The 16,884-nt window shown below is 41.7% G+C and overlaps 2 protein-coding genes and 1 non-coding gene across 3 annotated transcripts; all 3 read right to left on the bottom strand.

The window, feature by feature from the left end:
- Positions 1-205: 205 nt before the first annotated feature.
- Positions 206-1,180, bottom strand: LOC128590565 (defensin alpha 4-like). The gene is made up of 2 exons (XM_053597905.1): positions 986-1,180; positions 206-417 (listed from the first exon to the last, which is right to left on the bottom strand). The coding sequence occupies exons 1-2, from the start codon at positions 1,155-1,157 to the stop codon at positions 305-307; spliced, it is 285 nt and encodes a 94-aa protein (XP_053453880.1). The 5' UTR covers positions 1,158-1,180; the 3' UTR covers positions 206-304.
- A 6,533-nt stretch (positions 1,181-7,713) lies between these two features.
- Positions 7,714-9,244, bottom strand: LOC128590890 (defensin alpha 5-like). The gene is made up of 2 exons (XM_053598409.1): positions 9,065-9,244; positions 7,714-7,927 (listed from the first exon to the last, which is right to left on the bottom strand). Exons 1-2 carry the CDS (start codon positions 9,234-9,236, stop codon positions 7,815-7,817), a joined length of 285 nt encoding a protein of 94 aa, XP_053454384.1. The 5' UTR covers positions 9,237-9,244; the 3' UTR covers positions 7,714-7,814.
- Positions 9,245-9,867: 623 nt separating this feature from the next.
- Positions 9,868-9,972, bottom strand: LOC128591010 (U6 spliceosomal RNA). The gene has a single exon (XR_008381462.1). It is a non-coding gene; the product is annotated as a U6 spliceosomal RNA (small nuclear RNA).
- Positions 9,973-16,884: the final 6,912 nt, after the last annotated feature.

Genomic DNA, 16,884 nt, shown 5'->3' with positions numbered 1-16,884 from the left:
AGGGGTCGAGGCAGAGATCAGCATGATTTGTACACCCTTTCATGGCAGTTTGTGACTGAAGCCTTTGCTCAACATGATGTTCCTAAAATGTAGAATGGTATTATCCTCCAAATGCTGGATTTACGTTTCCAATACTTGCACCTCAACAGTCTCCAAAAAGACACATTTCAAATGTGAAAAGGTGCAACCACACAGAAATTGCTACAAGGACTTTATTTGGGATGAGGGAAGAAATTGACAAGGAATAGAAGGAATGAAAGTTCCCTTCTAGGTCTCAAAGCCCATAGCTCTGTGTCCTTGATGCTCAGCGGCAGCATAAGGTGTAGCGGCGGCCCCCGGAGGTGCAGGTCCCATAGGCGCGCTCTGGCCGAGTACAGCCTCGGCTTCTGCAGTAGCAGGTCAAGCCCCTAGTTGAGCCTGAGGACACAGAGAGAATCAGGTTCTAGGACTGGGGTCAGAGGTGGGAGGGAGAGGCAATCCCTTTGCAGCTACATTCTGGGTTGAGTGGGTTTGTTTTATTGGCAACATCACAGCTGGCAACGCCATCAGCCCAGATGAATAGGAATAAAAGTAGGCGGCAATGCTGGTCCCACAGGGGGTTAGAGGCCCACTCCTGTTGTATCACTTTTTTGGCCTCCACCTACACATCCTTGGGCTAGTCTCCACTTTCTTAGGCTCCTCTCACAGACAATGTGAAATACATTTCTTTAATGGTGGAATCTTATCTATGACACAGGACATACCCCTAGTACGATTTCCCATAGTATAAAGGTAGTGAACATCACAGCATTGTCATAGAAAAATCACTGGAGAAAGAAAGGCCCCTCAAAATCATTTAGTTATTACCTTTCAGTATATACAAGAGGAAACTGAGGCCCAGTATAGTAATCACCTAAAGAGGCAGAGCCAGTTTCTGGGACTGATTCTAGAGGCATATGGTTCTCCTCTCTAGACACCCCAGCTCTGCAATGTTCGGGTCTCTCACCTGTAGCTCTGAGACCTGAGCTTTCATCCTCTGCAAAAGAGATGGCCACATCCTGGTCCTGTGCCCCAGGCTGCTCCTCGGCTGGGGCCTCCTCAGCTCTCTCTTGCAGTGGTCCACCCTGGGCCTGAAGGGCCACCAGGAGAAGGGCAGCGAGGATGGCCAGGGTCCTCATGCTGGGGTCTCCTGGAGCACAGAGAGCAGTGTGGCAGTGTGTGTGGCAGTGAGGAGTCAGCCTGTGTTTATAGGTCAGCAGGAGGAGGCTCAGAGACAAAGGCTACAGTGAGGACGGTGAGCACCTGCTTGGGAGGGTGAGGGTGCCCTTGGCCTGAAGGGCCCTTTGATGCTCCTCTGTTCTTGCGGCTTCATCGTACTGAGTCTGTGTGTTTAGTGTGTGTTCTGGGTCCAAGCTGCTAGTGACGGTAAGGACCCTGCTCTGTTTCCTGTTTCCCATCTGCTGGAAATATTTACTTTTTCATACTACAAAAACAAAATGAAAGCAGAAACAGTGTTTTATTTCTAAAATTCAGGGAAGAATTACTTCATATTCTGAAGATGGGTTCTGCCACTGTCTGGCATTCTACACCCTGGAGCCAGTTGACCCCCAATGGGATAGAGAATCAATTCATTCTCTATCCCAATGCAGCGGCATTTCCACCTGAGGGGTCCCTGCTTGGCCCAGCCTTCCCAGCACAAAGAGTTTATCAAGGTTTAGGCTAAATGAGCTTGGTAGGATGCCTGGTACAGAGTTGATCTGATGAAAATTAACAAAATGTTCATTACTTCTAGCTCTATTAAGGCAAGAGTGATGACTAAAAATTGTATATATCAAAAATGTGCCACCTGATTTTTGAGATCTTATTTCATACTATGTATAAAATCAAATATATACAAATTGAAGACTCAGACATAAACTTGACACCATGAAAGGACTGGAAGAACACACAGGGATGAAGCTTCTTGATGTTGCTCTGGTTAATTTTTTTTGATACAAACACCAAAGGCACAGGCTAAGCAAAGATAGGCAAGTGGGGTTGGATTGAACTAGAAACACTGCACAGCAGGAAACCACCAACTTAGTGAGAAGGCGTCTAGAACACGACAGAAGACATTTGTAAGCTACATATGTACTAAGGGGTTGATATCCTAATATAGATAACTCAAAACAAATCTAAAGAAGAAATCTCCATGATAGGGCAGCGCCTGTGGTTCAAGGAATAGGGTGCCGGTCCCATATGCCGGAGGTAGCAGGTTCAAACCCAGCCCCGGCCAAAAACCACAAAAAAAAAAAAGAAATCTCCATGATAAATGTGACCAAAGAACTAAAGAAAACCATGAGTAAATAAGTAAAGGAAACTATGATGACAATATCTCATTAAATAGAAAATATCAATGGAGTGAAATTATGGACAAAAAAATGAAGTTCTGAAATTGATACAATAACTGAAATGTGCAATAGGAGATTTATAGTGGTAGAAGAAAGAATTAGGAAAGTTGACTATGGATTGATAGAGATTGTGCAACCCATGAATAAGGAAAAAAGAATGAAAGAAAATGAACAAATTAAGACAAATATGGGGCATTATAAATTGTTAAACTCTCACTAGGATCAGAGGGAAGAACTCTCTCAGTCTGATAAAGGGCGTCTTATGGGAAACTCACAGCTGGCATCATAGTCAAGGGTAACATGTGGGATGCTTCTTCCTGATCTCAGGAATGAGCCAGGGATGTCTGCTATCCCCCCTGCTATCCCCCCACCTTCTTGTCAGGGCAGTTAGGAAAGAAAATAAATGAATGGGATCTTGACTTCTTATATGAGAGTGTCTCCACGTGGTAAGAAGGTCTAGGGTATGGCTGTGGGGTTGAGGAGGAAAGCAGAAGATGGAGAAGGTTCCTGGAATTGAGAAGTCGGAAACCTGAGAGGCTTATTGGTAGCTTCAAGAGGCCATATGAAAGCAATGTCTTTTCCCACCCTCCAGAGTAGGTGTTCTGGAAACCAAGTCCTTGAAGCAGAAGAATTTGTGTTACCAGGGATCACACTAGAAGTACACATTCCTGGGTTCACCCCAGACATACTGAATGAGCTCTGTGGAGTGCATTGCAGGAAATGGGTTCACAGAGACCTCACTAACCGCAAAGACATGGACAACGTGTGGGCCACATCCACACAGGACAGAGGCTTCTTCTCTCAGGTGTTTAGCAAAGCAACTGATAAGAATGCTTTCTTTCAAATCCCATTGCTGAGATCCTTGCAGGGGAAAGAAATTCTGGAAGTGTGTGGCCATTTCCAGAGATGTTCCTTTTGTCTGTAGGGTTCCCTTTAGCATGCTAATGCATGAAAATGAACAAAGTAAGAGAAATATGGGGCATCATGAATTGTCAAACTCCCACTAGGATCAGAGGGAGAAACTCTCTCAGTCTGTTAAAGGGCGACTATGGGAAACTCACAGCAGGTGTCATAGTCAAGGGTAACTCATGGGTTGCATCCCATGCTGCATCTAGTAAGAATTCCCCTGATCTAATAAGATGGGAATCTTTACTTGAATTTGGTAAAGGTTACCATTTACTTGAATTTGGCATTCATTTACCCAGTGTGAGATGACCTTTTACCTTGGTGCAGATTTCTAAGGAAACGTGCCTCCTCCACCCTGAATTTTGCCTGTGTATTGTGAGTCATAGATGTTTGTGCCCCTTTCTGTACTTGTGTGTGATGATGCCCGTCATTGCCCTCACCTGGATATCTATCCTACCTGAGCGCTTCTACTCGGATCCTTGATCTATCTAAGAGGCCACGTGTTCTCAGGATAAATTTCTGATTTATTAGTCTTGACCTGAAGGAAAATTCTGTATTTTTTATTATTTGGTCTACCTTTGGAAACTAAGAAAGGTTCCCAGCTTATTTTAAATGGAATAAAAGATAACATGGACTAGTCCACATGGCTGTTGGTAAATATTCAGACAGATGGAGAACAGGGACTCTTACTAGGTTCTTGATCAGGACTCCTGAATAATCATGGGCACAAAGCAAATAGAGGGGACACTGGGAATAAACATAACCCTAGAGAGGTTTGGGGACAATAAAGGAAATTTCTGTGGTTTCCTTCTCTCTCTGAACTCCCCTCCCTCTCTCCATACTCACATAGGTTCACGTACCAAAGCATAAGCCCTATTCTCTTGTGTCCTGCTTTTATGAAGGATATTTGCATATTTTTCCTTTTATTAAGTCATATACACATAAATACATTTATACATTTGTGGGGTACAATGTGTTTTTTTTTAAATACAAGTTGGAATGGTTACATCAAACTAATTAATATAGCTTTCATCTCATTTACTTAATTATTGTGTTAAGACATTTATGTTCTATACTTGAGGTAGATTTGACTGGTACCCTTACAATATGCTCCATAGGTGTGGTCCCACCGTTTACCCTCCCTCTATCAACCCCCCCCAACCATCCCCCTCTACTTCTCTCCTTCATTCTGGGCTATAGTTGTGATCTTTACACGGATGGAGCTGGGAAATATTCTTTTTAGTAAAGTATTTCAAGAATGGAAAAAAATATATAATATACTCAATACTTTCATGAAACCAATTTATAATTGTGTCCTGCTTTTGATGAACAAGGACAAACACAGGGTTTGTGAATTTCCCTTCTTTGGCCACCAGGCTTCTGCAGTCCTGTAAGAAGTAATGTCCCTTCTATGACTTGCAGTCCTGAGGACCTTATCTCTGCTAACTACCTTTCTCTTGTTTATCTTCCACCACCCCAAATCAAAGCCTTAATGGTAACTGAACATCTTGGAGATGCCCTCAGAATGCAGCCTGCTTGGGCTAAGGGCTGTCTCTGTTCTCTCCTCAGTAGCTCCAGTATATTTCCACTGAAACATCCTCAGTCATCAGAGAGTGACCTGCTGCCCACGCTGTATTTATTCCCTGTCAAGTGGGACCTGCCCCTGCAGGGAAATGGGCAGACAGCACTGCAGTAGCTCATCATGGCCAGCAGGAGGCAAGCGTGACTTAAAAACAAGTATTTATCCCAGAGAGCCTTCAAATGGAAGCCCTGCAAGGTGGTGTTCAGCAAATAGGCGTTTCCTCTGAACCCCAGAGTGCAACTGTCACCACTTTAGTTCCAAGCAGGTGTTCCAAGGAAACACAAAGGAAATTCCATAAAAGATTCTAGAATTTATCAATTTTTTTAAATGACATCAGCGTATTGAGAATTTATCCATTGATGATAGTCTGATGACCTCCAGTAAGGCCCTGAGTTCACGAAAATGAGTATGATCCCCGTGACTACTTCAGAATGTAGAAAACTTAGCAGGCTCAGCTGCTGATCAGATGTGGGGCTTCTGGAGAGAGCACATCTTTCCGGGGTGCACGGTCCTTACCCACAGAATGTCACAGCAGATCCTGTGCCTAGTGTACTGAGTGCCTCAGTCAGCATGATCAGCATAGAGCTTTGCACTGCTCTTAGCACATCATCTAAGCAAAGCACAGTGTACTGACACTTTCTAACACAAAATAATGACAATACAGTCGTATACTTATTTACACATGGGAAAATTATTTTACCTGAAGGTATATTTTTAGGACTGAAACTAGTGGTTTCTGATGCTACCCACCTCTCACCCCACTTCTAAGAGTTTATAACATTAAAAACTTTGGTCTTGGTAGTAGAGAACATATAAGAATTGGTCCCAGAAGATTTACAGTCATCTGAATTATGACCTTTTATATGTTGAAAGGCATTTACATGCTCAAGGTATCTAAGTGTAGAGAAAATCTTATAATACTTGGTCTTCAAGGCTGGAAGAATAAGATCAGGGTGAGAGAGGATCTGTCCTTAGCATTATTTGGCAGAAGGCAGGATAAATGTCCTTGGTTTCGTGAACCATAGGTAACAAAAGGCCAGAACTGAATTGATTTTCTGAAAGGACTGAGTCTCTCCTCTATTCCAATCAGTGGATCATTTCAGGGCAAAAATATTTCACCACCTCCCATTTTTGCACCTGTGGTGGAGAGGACAGTAAGTGGTTAGTTACACCTTTCCTGCTTTGTGATGTGAGCAGAGTCTAGGACAACAAGGAACACCCAATCTTTGGCAGCACAGATAGCAATTTAGAGACTAGGCTAGTGCCTTGTCTATCAAAGAAATTTTATTTTCTCCATATTAGGTTAGGTATTTTTTTGGGGGGGGGGCTGTCTGTATTATATAAAGAAAAAATTAATGTTTGGTTTTGGAAATGTGGCTATGCTCTTTAGTTGGTCAACCAGTGGTAATCAGAATTATCTGGCCTATAAATCCCATTGAGATGGAAAATCTATTTGGAAGGTCTATATTCAGAATCACTCATGAATTTGGAGTTTATGATGCCAGAGTGACTGCATGACTAAGGTTACCAGCTTCAGACAGTGACTTTAAGTTACTGGCAATAATAGGAATGTAAGGAAGAACTGGGAATTGCCTACCCTGGGAATTGCCTACCCAAATTCGATCATTGGTCATCACCCCTCTACAAATGGGAGGAGCTGGGATGATTTTTTGTTGGATACAAACACACTCAGCTCCCACTGAGATGTGTGTTGTGTTTCCCCAGGTGGGGTCTCAGTGGGGTATCTGGACCCCTGGGCTGCATGTTCAGACAGGCTGACCCTGTGTCTGGGGCTGTGACCTTCTCAGGCAGTGTGAAGAGGGCATAGAGAACACCTGCTCTTGGATCTGGGTTCTTGTTGGTGCTGGTGGTCACAGCAGCATCTGGTCCCATATTCTTTTAGTCAACAATAGTGAACTATCCCTTTTTAGACACTGTCCCTTTCCTTGCATACATTAGTTTTTCTAACACTCTTGAACTTTTGGGGTTATTTTATTAGTGTCCACCTCAATAGGAGCAAGCATGGCTTGAACTGACATGTGTGTGGAGTCCCAATACCATATTCACTACAACATATGGGGTCTAAAGCTGGACTCCTGTCCATGGGCCTCTAGTCAGGGCCTGACAGGCCATTTAAAATACACCTTGTTCAAGGGGCAGCGAGTGTCTAGGGGAAAACAAGAGATGAGAGGCAGAAGAGTCACATCCTAGCCCACGTACAGGTCAGACTGGTTTTGGAAGTGAGTGTGACTTCTTGAATGGGAGAAGGATTCAAGCTCACAAGGACTCAAACCCAAAATGTGGCACATATGTTGGGGTGGACAGTTTCAGACAGAACAGTGGGGGGATCAGTGGCCATTCAAGCACATACTGTGAGAATCTCAGAAGGCGCTGCTGCTGCCTTTTCCCCCCAGACATGGTGTCCACCCTAAAATCACACACATGCACCATGTGTTGCATCTCAGCACCTGCAGCACCAACACAGGCTCCAGGCTGCTCTGATAACTCTCCCCTTCACTACACTTTTCCTGGCATTCCTCTGAAGCTGTGTTTGCAGGTATAATCAATGGTTTTAAGGCAACCTAAGAGAGTGCATGTGTCAAAGTGCAGTTGAGCAATTGTGGGAGCAAATTTTGCATTTTTGAAGAGCAACCTCATGTATGTAAAATGCTTTGGTAGACAGGCCTGGATGATACTGATGATAACTCATGTATACACATACACATATCTCTCTATATCTGTCTATACAAAGGAAGAAACCAGCACATGAAAAGACCACAAAAAACCAAAAAGGAAAAAGAAAAGGTAAAGGAAAACACACTAAGTCACTGAGTTTAATGCTAGAACTTTATTTTGGAGACAGAAATGAGAAAAAACATAAAGAACAAAAGAGTAAATTGTTTTTTTCCAGGATTTCAGGTTGAGTCCCACACTGCTTTGATTTCAATCAAGGAAGCTCAGCGACAGCAGAACCTGTAGCGTCTGCCGTTTTGGGTACAGTATCCAGTGTGGACCTCAGGGTAATCACAGCAGGTGGTTCGGCAATAGCAGGTGGCTCTCCCCTGAGGGCCTGTGGAAAGAAGAGGGCGTCGGGCATATTGGTGAGGGGGAACAGGCAGAGCCATTGTAACTGAGATAGTCTAAGAAGAAATACGTCTGCTAACAATAGAAATAGTACCAGTCATGTTAGAATTTACATCTTGTCCTAAATCACCAACTATGTGTTAGTCGTGCAAGATCATAATTTTTATTCTACCTGAGTCTATTAAGTACATGTTTATTATCCACCCCCTGGACTGATATGTACCTTTCAACTTCAGGGTTACCGGCTCCTCCTTCCTCCTAATCCACACATCTAGTCTTGAGCATAGAGTATGACCTCCCCGGCCTAACAAGGCCCTCTGGGAACTAGATCATTACGTGCAGCTAAAGCTTTTGCAATGTACATATTCATGCCATGAACCCAATTCTTAGGTGCTCAAGAAGCCTTTGAAGATCCTCCAAATTCAAATTTCTCATTTTCTTTTTTTTGCAGTTTTTGGCTGGGGCTGGGTTATGAACCATCCACCTCCTGCAGGCCTGGATGATACTGATAATAACTCATGTATTATTCACTGCAACATACGAAGTCTAAAGCTGGACTCCTGTCCATGGGCCTCTAGTCAGGGCCTGACAGGCCATTTAAAATACACCTTGTTCAAGGGGCAGCGAGTGTCTAGGGGAAAACAGGAGATGAGAGGCAGGAGAAGAGTCACATCATAGCCCACGTACAGGTCAGCGCCCTTTGAGCCACAGGTGCTGCCCAGACTTTGTATATTATACACTGTAGAAAGTTTCGATCAAGTTAATTAACACACACTGGAACACACACACAGTCCCCTCTCTGGTTTCTAAAAGCTCCTCTAATAGACAAAGTAAAACATTTTTTTCTATAAATAAGTCTACTCATTTAGACTCATAAAGAATTAGACTCTCTTTATATTTTAAAAGCAGCTAATTTCACAGAGATATCTTGGAAGCAAAAGTCTTTGGAAAAAGAAAATCTATTAGATTTATTTGGTTTTCAATTTATATGTAGGAATATCAAGGCCCAGAAAGACTGAGTAGAGTCACCTAAGTGATATAGACCTTTCCAGACTTGATTCTAGAGCCTGTCCCCAGAGCTTCCTTCTAGACTCCATAGCACAGCAGTATTGGGGTCTCTCACCTGCAGCTCTGAGAGCAGAGCTTTCAATCCCTGCAAAAGAGATGGCCACATCCTGGCCCTCTGCCCTAGGCTGCTCCTCAGCTGCAGCCTCCTCAGCTCTCTCTTGCAGGGTCTCTGCCTGGGCCTGGAGGGCCACCAGGAGAAGGGCAGTGAGGAGGGTCAGGGTCCTCATGCTGGGGTCACCTGGAACACGGAGAGTAGAAACCTGAGTGTGTGGCAATGAGGAGTCAGCCTGTATTTATAGGTCGGTGGGAGGAAGCTCAGAAACAAAAGCTGCAGTAAGGGATGGTGAGCAGCTGCTTGGGAGGGTGAGGCTGCCCTTGGCCTGAAGGTCCCTTTGATGCTCCTCTGTTCTGATGGCTTCATCATGGCCTGTGTCTGTCTGTTTAGATTATGTCCTGGGTCCAAGCTGTTAGTGATGATAAGAACACTCCTATATTTCCTGTTTCCCATCTGCTGGAATATTTACTTCTTAATATTCAAAAAAGAGAAGAAACAGTCCTTTCATTCAATAAGCTTAGGAAAGAAATACCTTTTATTCTTTGAACATGGGTCTTGCTACTGTATGAAGGTCTAGACCCTGGAGCTTTATACATTAATATTTAGGTGCTTAGATGTAGAGGGCATACACATTTATAATTATTATAACTTCTTGATAAATTGGCTCTTTTAACACTATTTTATTTTAAAGATTTTCTTTATTTCTTTTTATAATTTTTTTAATGAAGAAGTGGGGATGGGGCCTGCAATGGGGTAAAATGCTTCACTCAGTTTCTCTACCTGTGAACACCAGAAAGTGGAAACAAAAGATGGAATGCTTCAGGAATTTGCATGTCACCCTTGCAAAGGGGCCATGCTAATCTGTGCATTGATCCGATTTTAGTATATGTGCTGCCAAAAGGAAGCACTCTTTTCATGGTTTTGGACTTACAGTCTATTTTGTCTTTTTTAAAAATACATATATTTTTTTTTTTTTTTTTTTGTGTGTTGTGCATTTTCTTTTTTTTTTTTTCTTTTTTTTTTTTTATTGTTGGGGATTCATTGAGGGTACAATAAGCCAGTTACACTGATTGCAATTGTTAGGTAAAGTCCCTCTTGCAATCATGTCTTGCCCCCATAAAGTGTGACATACACTAAGGCCCCACCCCCCTCCCTCCATCCCTCTTTCTGCTTCCCCCCCCATAACCTTAATTGTCATTAATTGTCCTCATATCAAGATTGAGTACATAGGATTCATGCTTCTCCATTCTTGTGATGCTTTACTAAGAATAATGTCTTCCACTTCCATCCAGGTTAATACGAAGGATGTAAAGACTCCATTTTTTTTGATGGCTGAATAGTATTCCATGGTATACATATATCACAGCTTGTTAATCCATTCCTGGGTTGGTGGGCATTTAGGCTGTTTCCACATTTTGGCGATTGTAAATTGAGCTGCAACAAACAGTCTAGTACAAGTGTCCTTATGATAAAAGGATTTTTTTCCTTCTGGGTAGATGCCCAGTAATGGGATTGCAGGATCGAATGGGAGGTCTAGCTTGAGTGCTTTGAGGTTTCTCCATACTTCCTTCCAGAAAGGTTGTAAGAGTTTGCAGTTCCACCAGCAGTGTAAAAGTGTTCCCTTCTCTCCACATCCACGCCAGCATCTGCAGTTTTGAGATTTTGTGATGTGGGCCATTCTCACTGGGGTTAGATGATATCTCAGGGATGTTTTGATTTGCATTTCTCTAATATATAGAGATGATGAACATTTTTTCATGTGTTTGTTAGCCATTCGTCTGTCGTCTTTAGAGAAAGTTCTGTTCATGTCTCTTGCCCATTGATATAAGGGATTGTTGGCTTTTTTCATGTGGATTAATTTGAGTTCTCTATAGATTCTGGTTATCAAGCTTTTGTCTGATTGAAAATATGCAAATATCCTTTCCCATTGTGTGGGTTGTCTCTTTGCTTTGGTTATTGTCTCCTTAGCTGTACAGAAGCTTTTCAGTTTAATGAAGTCCCATTTGTTTATTTTTGTTGTTGTTGCAATTGCCATGGCAGTCTTCTTCATGAAGTCTTCCCCCAGGCCAATATCTTCCAGTGTTTTTCCTATGCTTTCTTTGAGGATTTTTATTGTTTCATGCCTTAAATTTAAGTCCTTTATCCATCTTGAATCAATTTTTGTGAGTGGGGAAAGGTGTGGGTCCAGATTCAGTCTTTTACATGTAGACATCCAATTCTCCCAACACCATTTATTGAATAGGGAGTCTTTCCCCCAAGGTAAGTTCTTGTTTGGTTTATCGAAGATTAGGTGGTTGTAAGATGTTAGTTTCAGTTCTTGGTGTTCAATTCGATTCCAAGTGTCTATGTCTCTGTTTTTGTGCCAGTACCATGCTGTTTTGAGCACTATGGCTTTGTAGTACAGACTAAAATCTGGTATGCTGATGCCCCCGGCTTTATTTTTGTTGCTAAGAACTGCCTTTGCTATACGGGTTTTTTTCCGGTTCCATACAAAATGCAGAATCATTTTTTCCAAATCTTGAAAGTACGATGTAGGTACTTTGATAGGAATGGCATTGAATAGGTAGATTGCTTTGGGAAGTATAGACATTTTAACAATGTTGATTCTTCCCATCCATGAGCATGGTATGTTCTTCCATTTGTTAAAATCCTCTGCTATTTCCTTTCTGAGGAGTTCATAGTTTTCTTTATAGAGGTCCTTCACCTCCTTCGTTAGGTATATTCCTAGGTATTTCATTTTCTTTGAAACTATGGTGAAGGGAGTTGTGTCCTTAATTAGCTTCTCATCTTGACTGTTATTGGTGTATACAAAGGCTACTGACTTGTGGACATTGATTTTATATCCTGAAACATTACTGTATTTTTTGATGACTTCTAGGAGTCTTGTGGTTGAGTCTTTGGGGTTCTCTAAGTATAAGATCATGTCGTCAGCAAAGAGGGAGAGTTTGACCTCCTCTGCTCCCATTTGGATTCCCTTTATTTCCTTGTCTTGCCTAATTGTATTGGCTAGAACTTCCAGCACTATGTTGAATAGTAAAGGTGACAGAGGACAACCTTGTCTGGTTCCAGTTCTAAGAGGAAAAGCTTTCAGTTTTACTCCATTCAGTAAAATATTGGCTGTGGGTTTGTCATAGATAGCTTCAATCAGTTTTAGAAATGTGCCACCTATGCCTATACTCTTCAGTGTTCTAATTAGAAAAGGATGCTGGATTTTATGAAATGCTTTTTCTGCATCTATTGAGAGGATCATGTGATCTTTATTTTTGCCTCTGTTAATATGGTGGATAACGTTTATGGACTTGCGTATGTTAAACCAGCCTTGCATCCCTGGGATGAAGCCTACTTGATCATGATGAATGACTTTTTTGATGATAAGCTGTAATCTATTGGCTAGGATTTTGTTGAGAATTTTTCCATCTATATTCATGAGTGAGATTGGTCTGAAATTCTCCTTTTTGTTTGGGTCTTTTCCTGGTTTTGGTATCAGGGTGATGTTTGCTTCATAGAATGTGTTGGGGAAGATTCCTTCTTCCTCTGTTTTTTGGAATAATTTCTGCAGTACAGGAATAAGCTCTTCCTTGAAGGTTTGATAGAATTCTGGAGTGAAGCCATCTGGACCAGGGCATTTTTTGGTTGGAAGCTTTTTTATTGTTTCTTTGATCTCAGTGCTTGAAATTGGTCTGTTCAGGAGGTCTATTTCTTCCTGGCTAAGTCTAGGGAGAGGGTGTGATTCCAAATATTGATCCATTTCCTTCACATTGTCAAATTTCTGGGCATAGAGTTTCTGGTAGTATTCAGAGATGATCTCTTGTATCTCTGTGGGATCAGTTGTTATTTCCCCTTTATCGTTTCTGATTGAGGTTACTAGAGATTTTACTTTTCTATTTCTAGTTAGTCTGGCCAATGGTTTATCTATTTTATTTATTTTTTCAAAAAACCAACTCCTTGTTTCATTAATTTTCTGAATGATTCTTTTGTTTTCAATTTCATTGATCTCTGATTTGATTTTGGATATTTCTTTTCTTCTACTGAGTTTAGGCTTAGATTGTTCTTCTTTTTCCATTTCCATAAGATCTCTTGTGAGATTGTTGACGTGCTCTCTTTCTGTTTTTCGAATGTAGGCATCTAAAGCGATGAATTTTCCTCTCAAAACTGCTTTTGCAGTATCCCACAGGTTTTGGTAGCTTGTGTCTTCATTGTTGTTATGCTCGAGGAAGTTAATGATTTCCTGTTTTATTTCTTCCTGCACCCATCTGTTATTCAACAGAAGATTGTTTAATTTCCATGCCTTTGTGTGGGGTCGAGCATTTTTGTTAGAGTTGAGTTCCACCTTTAGTGCCTTATGGTCTGAGAAGATACAAGGTAAAATTTCAATTCTTTTGATTCTGTTGATATTTGTTTTGTGTCCCAGGATATGATCAATTTTGGAGAATGTTCCATGGGGTGATGAGAAGAATGTATATTCTTTATCTTTGGGGTGGAGTGTTCTATATGCGTCTATCAAGCATAGTTGTTCTAGGGTCTCATTTAAATCTCTTATGTCTTTGTTTAATTTCTGTTTAGAGGATCTGTCCAGCTCTGTAAGAGGTGTGTTAAAGTCCCCTGTTATGATGGTATTGTCAGATATCATATTGCTCAGACTGAGTAAGGTCTGCTTCAAGAATCTGGGAGCATTTAAATTGGGTGTATAAATATTTAGAATTGAAATGTCTTCTTGTTGTATTTTTCCCTTGACCAATATAAAGTGACCATCCTTGTCTTTTTTGACTTTAGTTGCTTTAAATCCACATGTATCTGAAAATAAGATTGCAACTCCTCTTTTCTTCTGAATTCCATTTGCCTGAAAAATTGTCTTCCAACCCTTGACTCGGAGCTTTAATTTGTCTTTTGAAGCCAGATGTGTTTCTTGCAGACAGCAAATGGATGGCTTGTGTTTTTTAATCCAGTCAGCCAATCTATGTCTCTTCAGTGGGGAATTCAAGCCATTAACATTTATGGAGATAATTGATAAGTGTGGTAGTATTCTATTCATCTTATTTGGTGAGACTCCATTGCTTAGTTTTATCCTTTGCATCAGTGTGGAGGTTAGGTTCTGTCCTTTGATTTCTGAGTTCTTACTTTGCTGCTGATCCATTGTGGTGGTCAGTGTGCAGAACAGGTTGAAGTATTTCCTGTAGAGCTGGTCTTGTTGTGGCGAATTTCCTCAATGTTTGTATATCTGTAAATGATTTGATTTCTCCGTCAATTTTGAAGCTTAGCTTGGCAGGGTACAGAATTCTGGGCTGAAAATTGTTCTGTTTAAGTAGATTAAAGGTAGATGACCATTGTCTTCTTGCTTGGAAAGTTTCATTAGAGAAGTCTGCGGTCACTCTGATGGATTTGCCCCTGTAGGTCAACTGGCGCTTACTCCTGGCAGCTTGCAGAATCTTTTCTTTTGTCTTGACTTTGGACAGGTTCATCACAATGTGTCTTGGAGAAGCTCGGTTAGAGTTGAGGCGACCTGGGGTCCGATAGCCCTCTGAAAGCAGTGTGTCAGAATCTTTGGTGATGTTTGGGAAATTTTCTTTTATAATATTCTCTAGTATGGCTTCCATTCCTCTGGGGCATTCTTCTTCCCCTTCTGGAATTCCTATAACTCGTATGTTGGAACTCTTCATAAAGTCCCATAATTCTGACAGTGAACGTTCTGCTTTCTCTCTCTTCTTTTCTGCCTCTTTTACTATCTGAGTTATCTCAAAAACTTTGTCTTCTACCTCTGAAATTCTTTCTTCTGCATGGTCTAACCTGTTGCTGATACTTTCCATTGCATCTTTAAGTTCCCTGATTGACTGTTTCATTTCCTTCAGCTCTGCTATATCCTTTTTATATTCTTCATATCGTTCGTCTCTGATTTGATTCTGTTTTTGGATTTCCTTTTGGTTATTTTCCACTTTATTAGCAGTTTCCTTCATTGTTTCCATCATTTCTTTCATTGTTTTCAACATGTGTATTCTAAATTCCCTTTCTGTCATTTCTAACATTTCTGTATAGGTGGAATCCTCTGCAGTAGCTACCTCATGGTCCCTTGGCGGGGTTGTTCTGGACTGGTTCTTCATGTTGCCTGGAGTTTTCTGCTGATTCTTCCTCATGAGTGATTTCTTTTATCTGTTTCCTTGCCCTAATTTTCCTTTCACTTCCTCTTGCTCTTTAAGTTCTTGTGCCTGTGGACTAAGGGTTACAGGACCAGAAGGGTGAGAAGGTTGAAGAGCAAAAAAGGGGATGAAAGAAAGGAGAACCGAGTGATAAGAAAAAAAAAGAAAGAGAAAGGAGAGGGGGTGGGGATAAGGAATATTGACAAAAAGAAGAGAGGCACAGAAAGAGGGAGACAGGGCAATATAGGTGTACAGTAGGGTACTTTGACACAACCTTAAAAAAACCCCACCTTCTGGGGGTGGCCAGTGGGGTGGTTCCCTTGAGGTCAGCAGCTCTTTGCTAACCTGATCAGACACAGTACCCCACCTCCACCAAGTAGAGAGGAAAGACAAAAATGCTATAAATCAAACCAAAACAAGCAAACAGAAAACTTTACGGGGATAAAATTGGGTGAAAAACCAAGTGATAGTGGTAGAAACACTAGCAAAAATGAAGTTGTAGTTATTAAAAAAGGCAGCAATGGGAAATTATAATTAAACCAGTAAAATTGAGAAAGAAAAAGGGATCTGTATGGAAAAGATTGAAATTAAAAAACAAAAGAACATCAACAACGTCAAAATAAACAAACAAAAAAAACACAACCAAACAAAAAAAAAAAAAAAAAAGAAAGAAAGAAAAAAATACACAACCAAAAACAAAGCAGTTTGTATATGTTATTGAATATTGTCTGGGCAACACGTGGTCTTCTGGGGTGTGAGATGTTAGTCACAGTTCTTATACGACTGGAGGCTGCTGATTTCTCAAACCTCAGCAGGTAGACACCCTAAATCTCTCTTCAGCCCACTTAAAAGGCACTTTGAACTTGTAAACTTGCTGAGCAGAAGCTTTCCCAGCTTTCTCGCTGGAATCACTGCTGAAGTGGCTATCCACTTACTCAGTGTGCCAAAACCGGTCTCACTCTGCCCCTGAGGGTTAAGGCTGCAAGGCGGCTCAGACCCAACCCTTAGGCTACTTGGTTGCTGGGTTACCAGCTCCCACCCGTTTCTAGCTCTGCGACTCTGAGGGCGGAGCTTGCCGGGGCAGATCACTGACAATGGTTCCGTGTGACCCACCGCCAAACAGTTTTAGCTCCGTCTGGCTCAGCGGCTCAGACTGGGGCCCTAGACAACGGCCAAAGTTCTCCGCCCTCCCGCTCAGGCCTTCCCCAAGGCAGTTCAACTCAGTGCCAAGTCCAAGGACATCAAAACAGTTCACAGGTAAGGCCTTTCTGGTTTGCAGTCTCGCTGCTACTGAACTTACAGTTGTGGGCGGGTTTAGACGGATTGAACACACGCGACCACTTGCCGGTTTTCCACTGTTTTAGTCCTCCTCTTGGGGTCCAGAAGTCTCTCGCTGACTCCCTGTATCCTCATAGGAGTGATGGTAGGCAGATCCCACAAGCCAGAGATGCCTGAAGTCCTATCTCCCCAGACTCACGGTGCCCAGATGCAAGGAAGCTGTTACTCGGCTGCCATCTTGCTCCGCCTCCAATACATATATATTTTAAGTCATTTGTACATAGATCATGAATACATTCACGCCATTATGGGATTCAATGTGTTAATTATTTATACAAATTGGAGTGCTTACATCCTACTAATCAACATAGCATTCACCTCATTTACCCAATTATAGTGTTAAGATATTTG

Source organism: Nycticebus coucang, chromosome 7 (genome assembly GCF_027406575.1).
Source record: "Nycticebus coucang isolate mNycCou1 chromosome 7, mNycCou1.pri, whole genome shotgun sequence".
In the NCBI taxonomy this organism is placed as follows: Eukaryota; Metazoa; Chordata; class Mammalia; order Primates; family Lorisidae; genus Nycticebus; species Nycticebus coucang.
Note: the sequence above shows the minus strand (reverse complement) of the source record. Positions and strands in the feature narration are given on the sequence as shown.

What these genes read in the sequence shown, in the direction of transcription:
- LOC128590890 (XM_053598409.1), bottom strand. Translation starts at nt 9,236, where the DNA reads ATGAGGACCCTGACCCTCCTCACTGCCCTTCTCCTGGTGGCCCTCCAG. An exon ending in CTCTGCTCTCAGAGCTGCAG is followed by an intron (nt 7,928 to 9,064) that starts GTGAGAGACCCC and finishes TTCTTTCCACAG; the next exon opens with GCCCTCAGGGGAGAGCCACC.
- LOC128590565 (XM_053597905.1), bottom strand. Translation starts at nt 1,157, where the DNA reads ATGAGGACCCTGGCCATCCTCGCTGCCCTTCTCCTGGTGGCCCTTCAG. An exon ending in CTCAGGTCTCAGAGCTACAG is followed by an intron (nt 418 to 985) that starts GTGAGAGACCCG and finishes CTGTGTCCTCAG; the next exon opens with GCTCAACTAGGGGCTTGACC.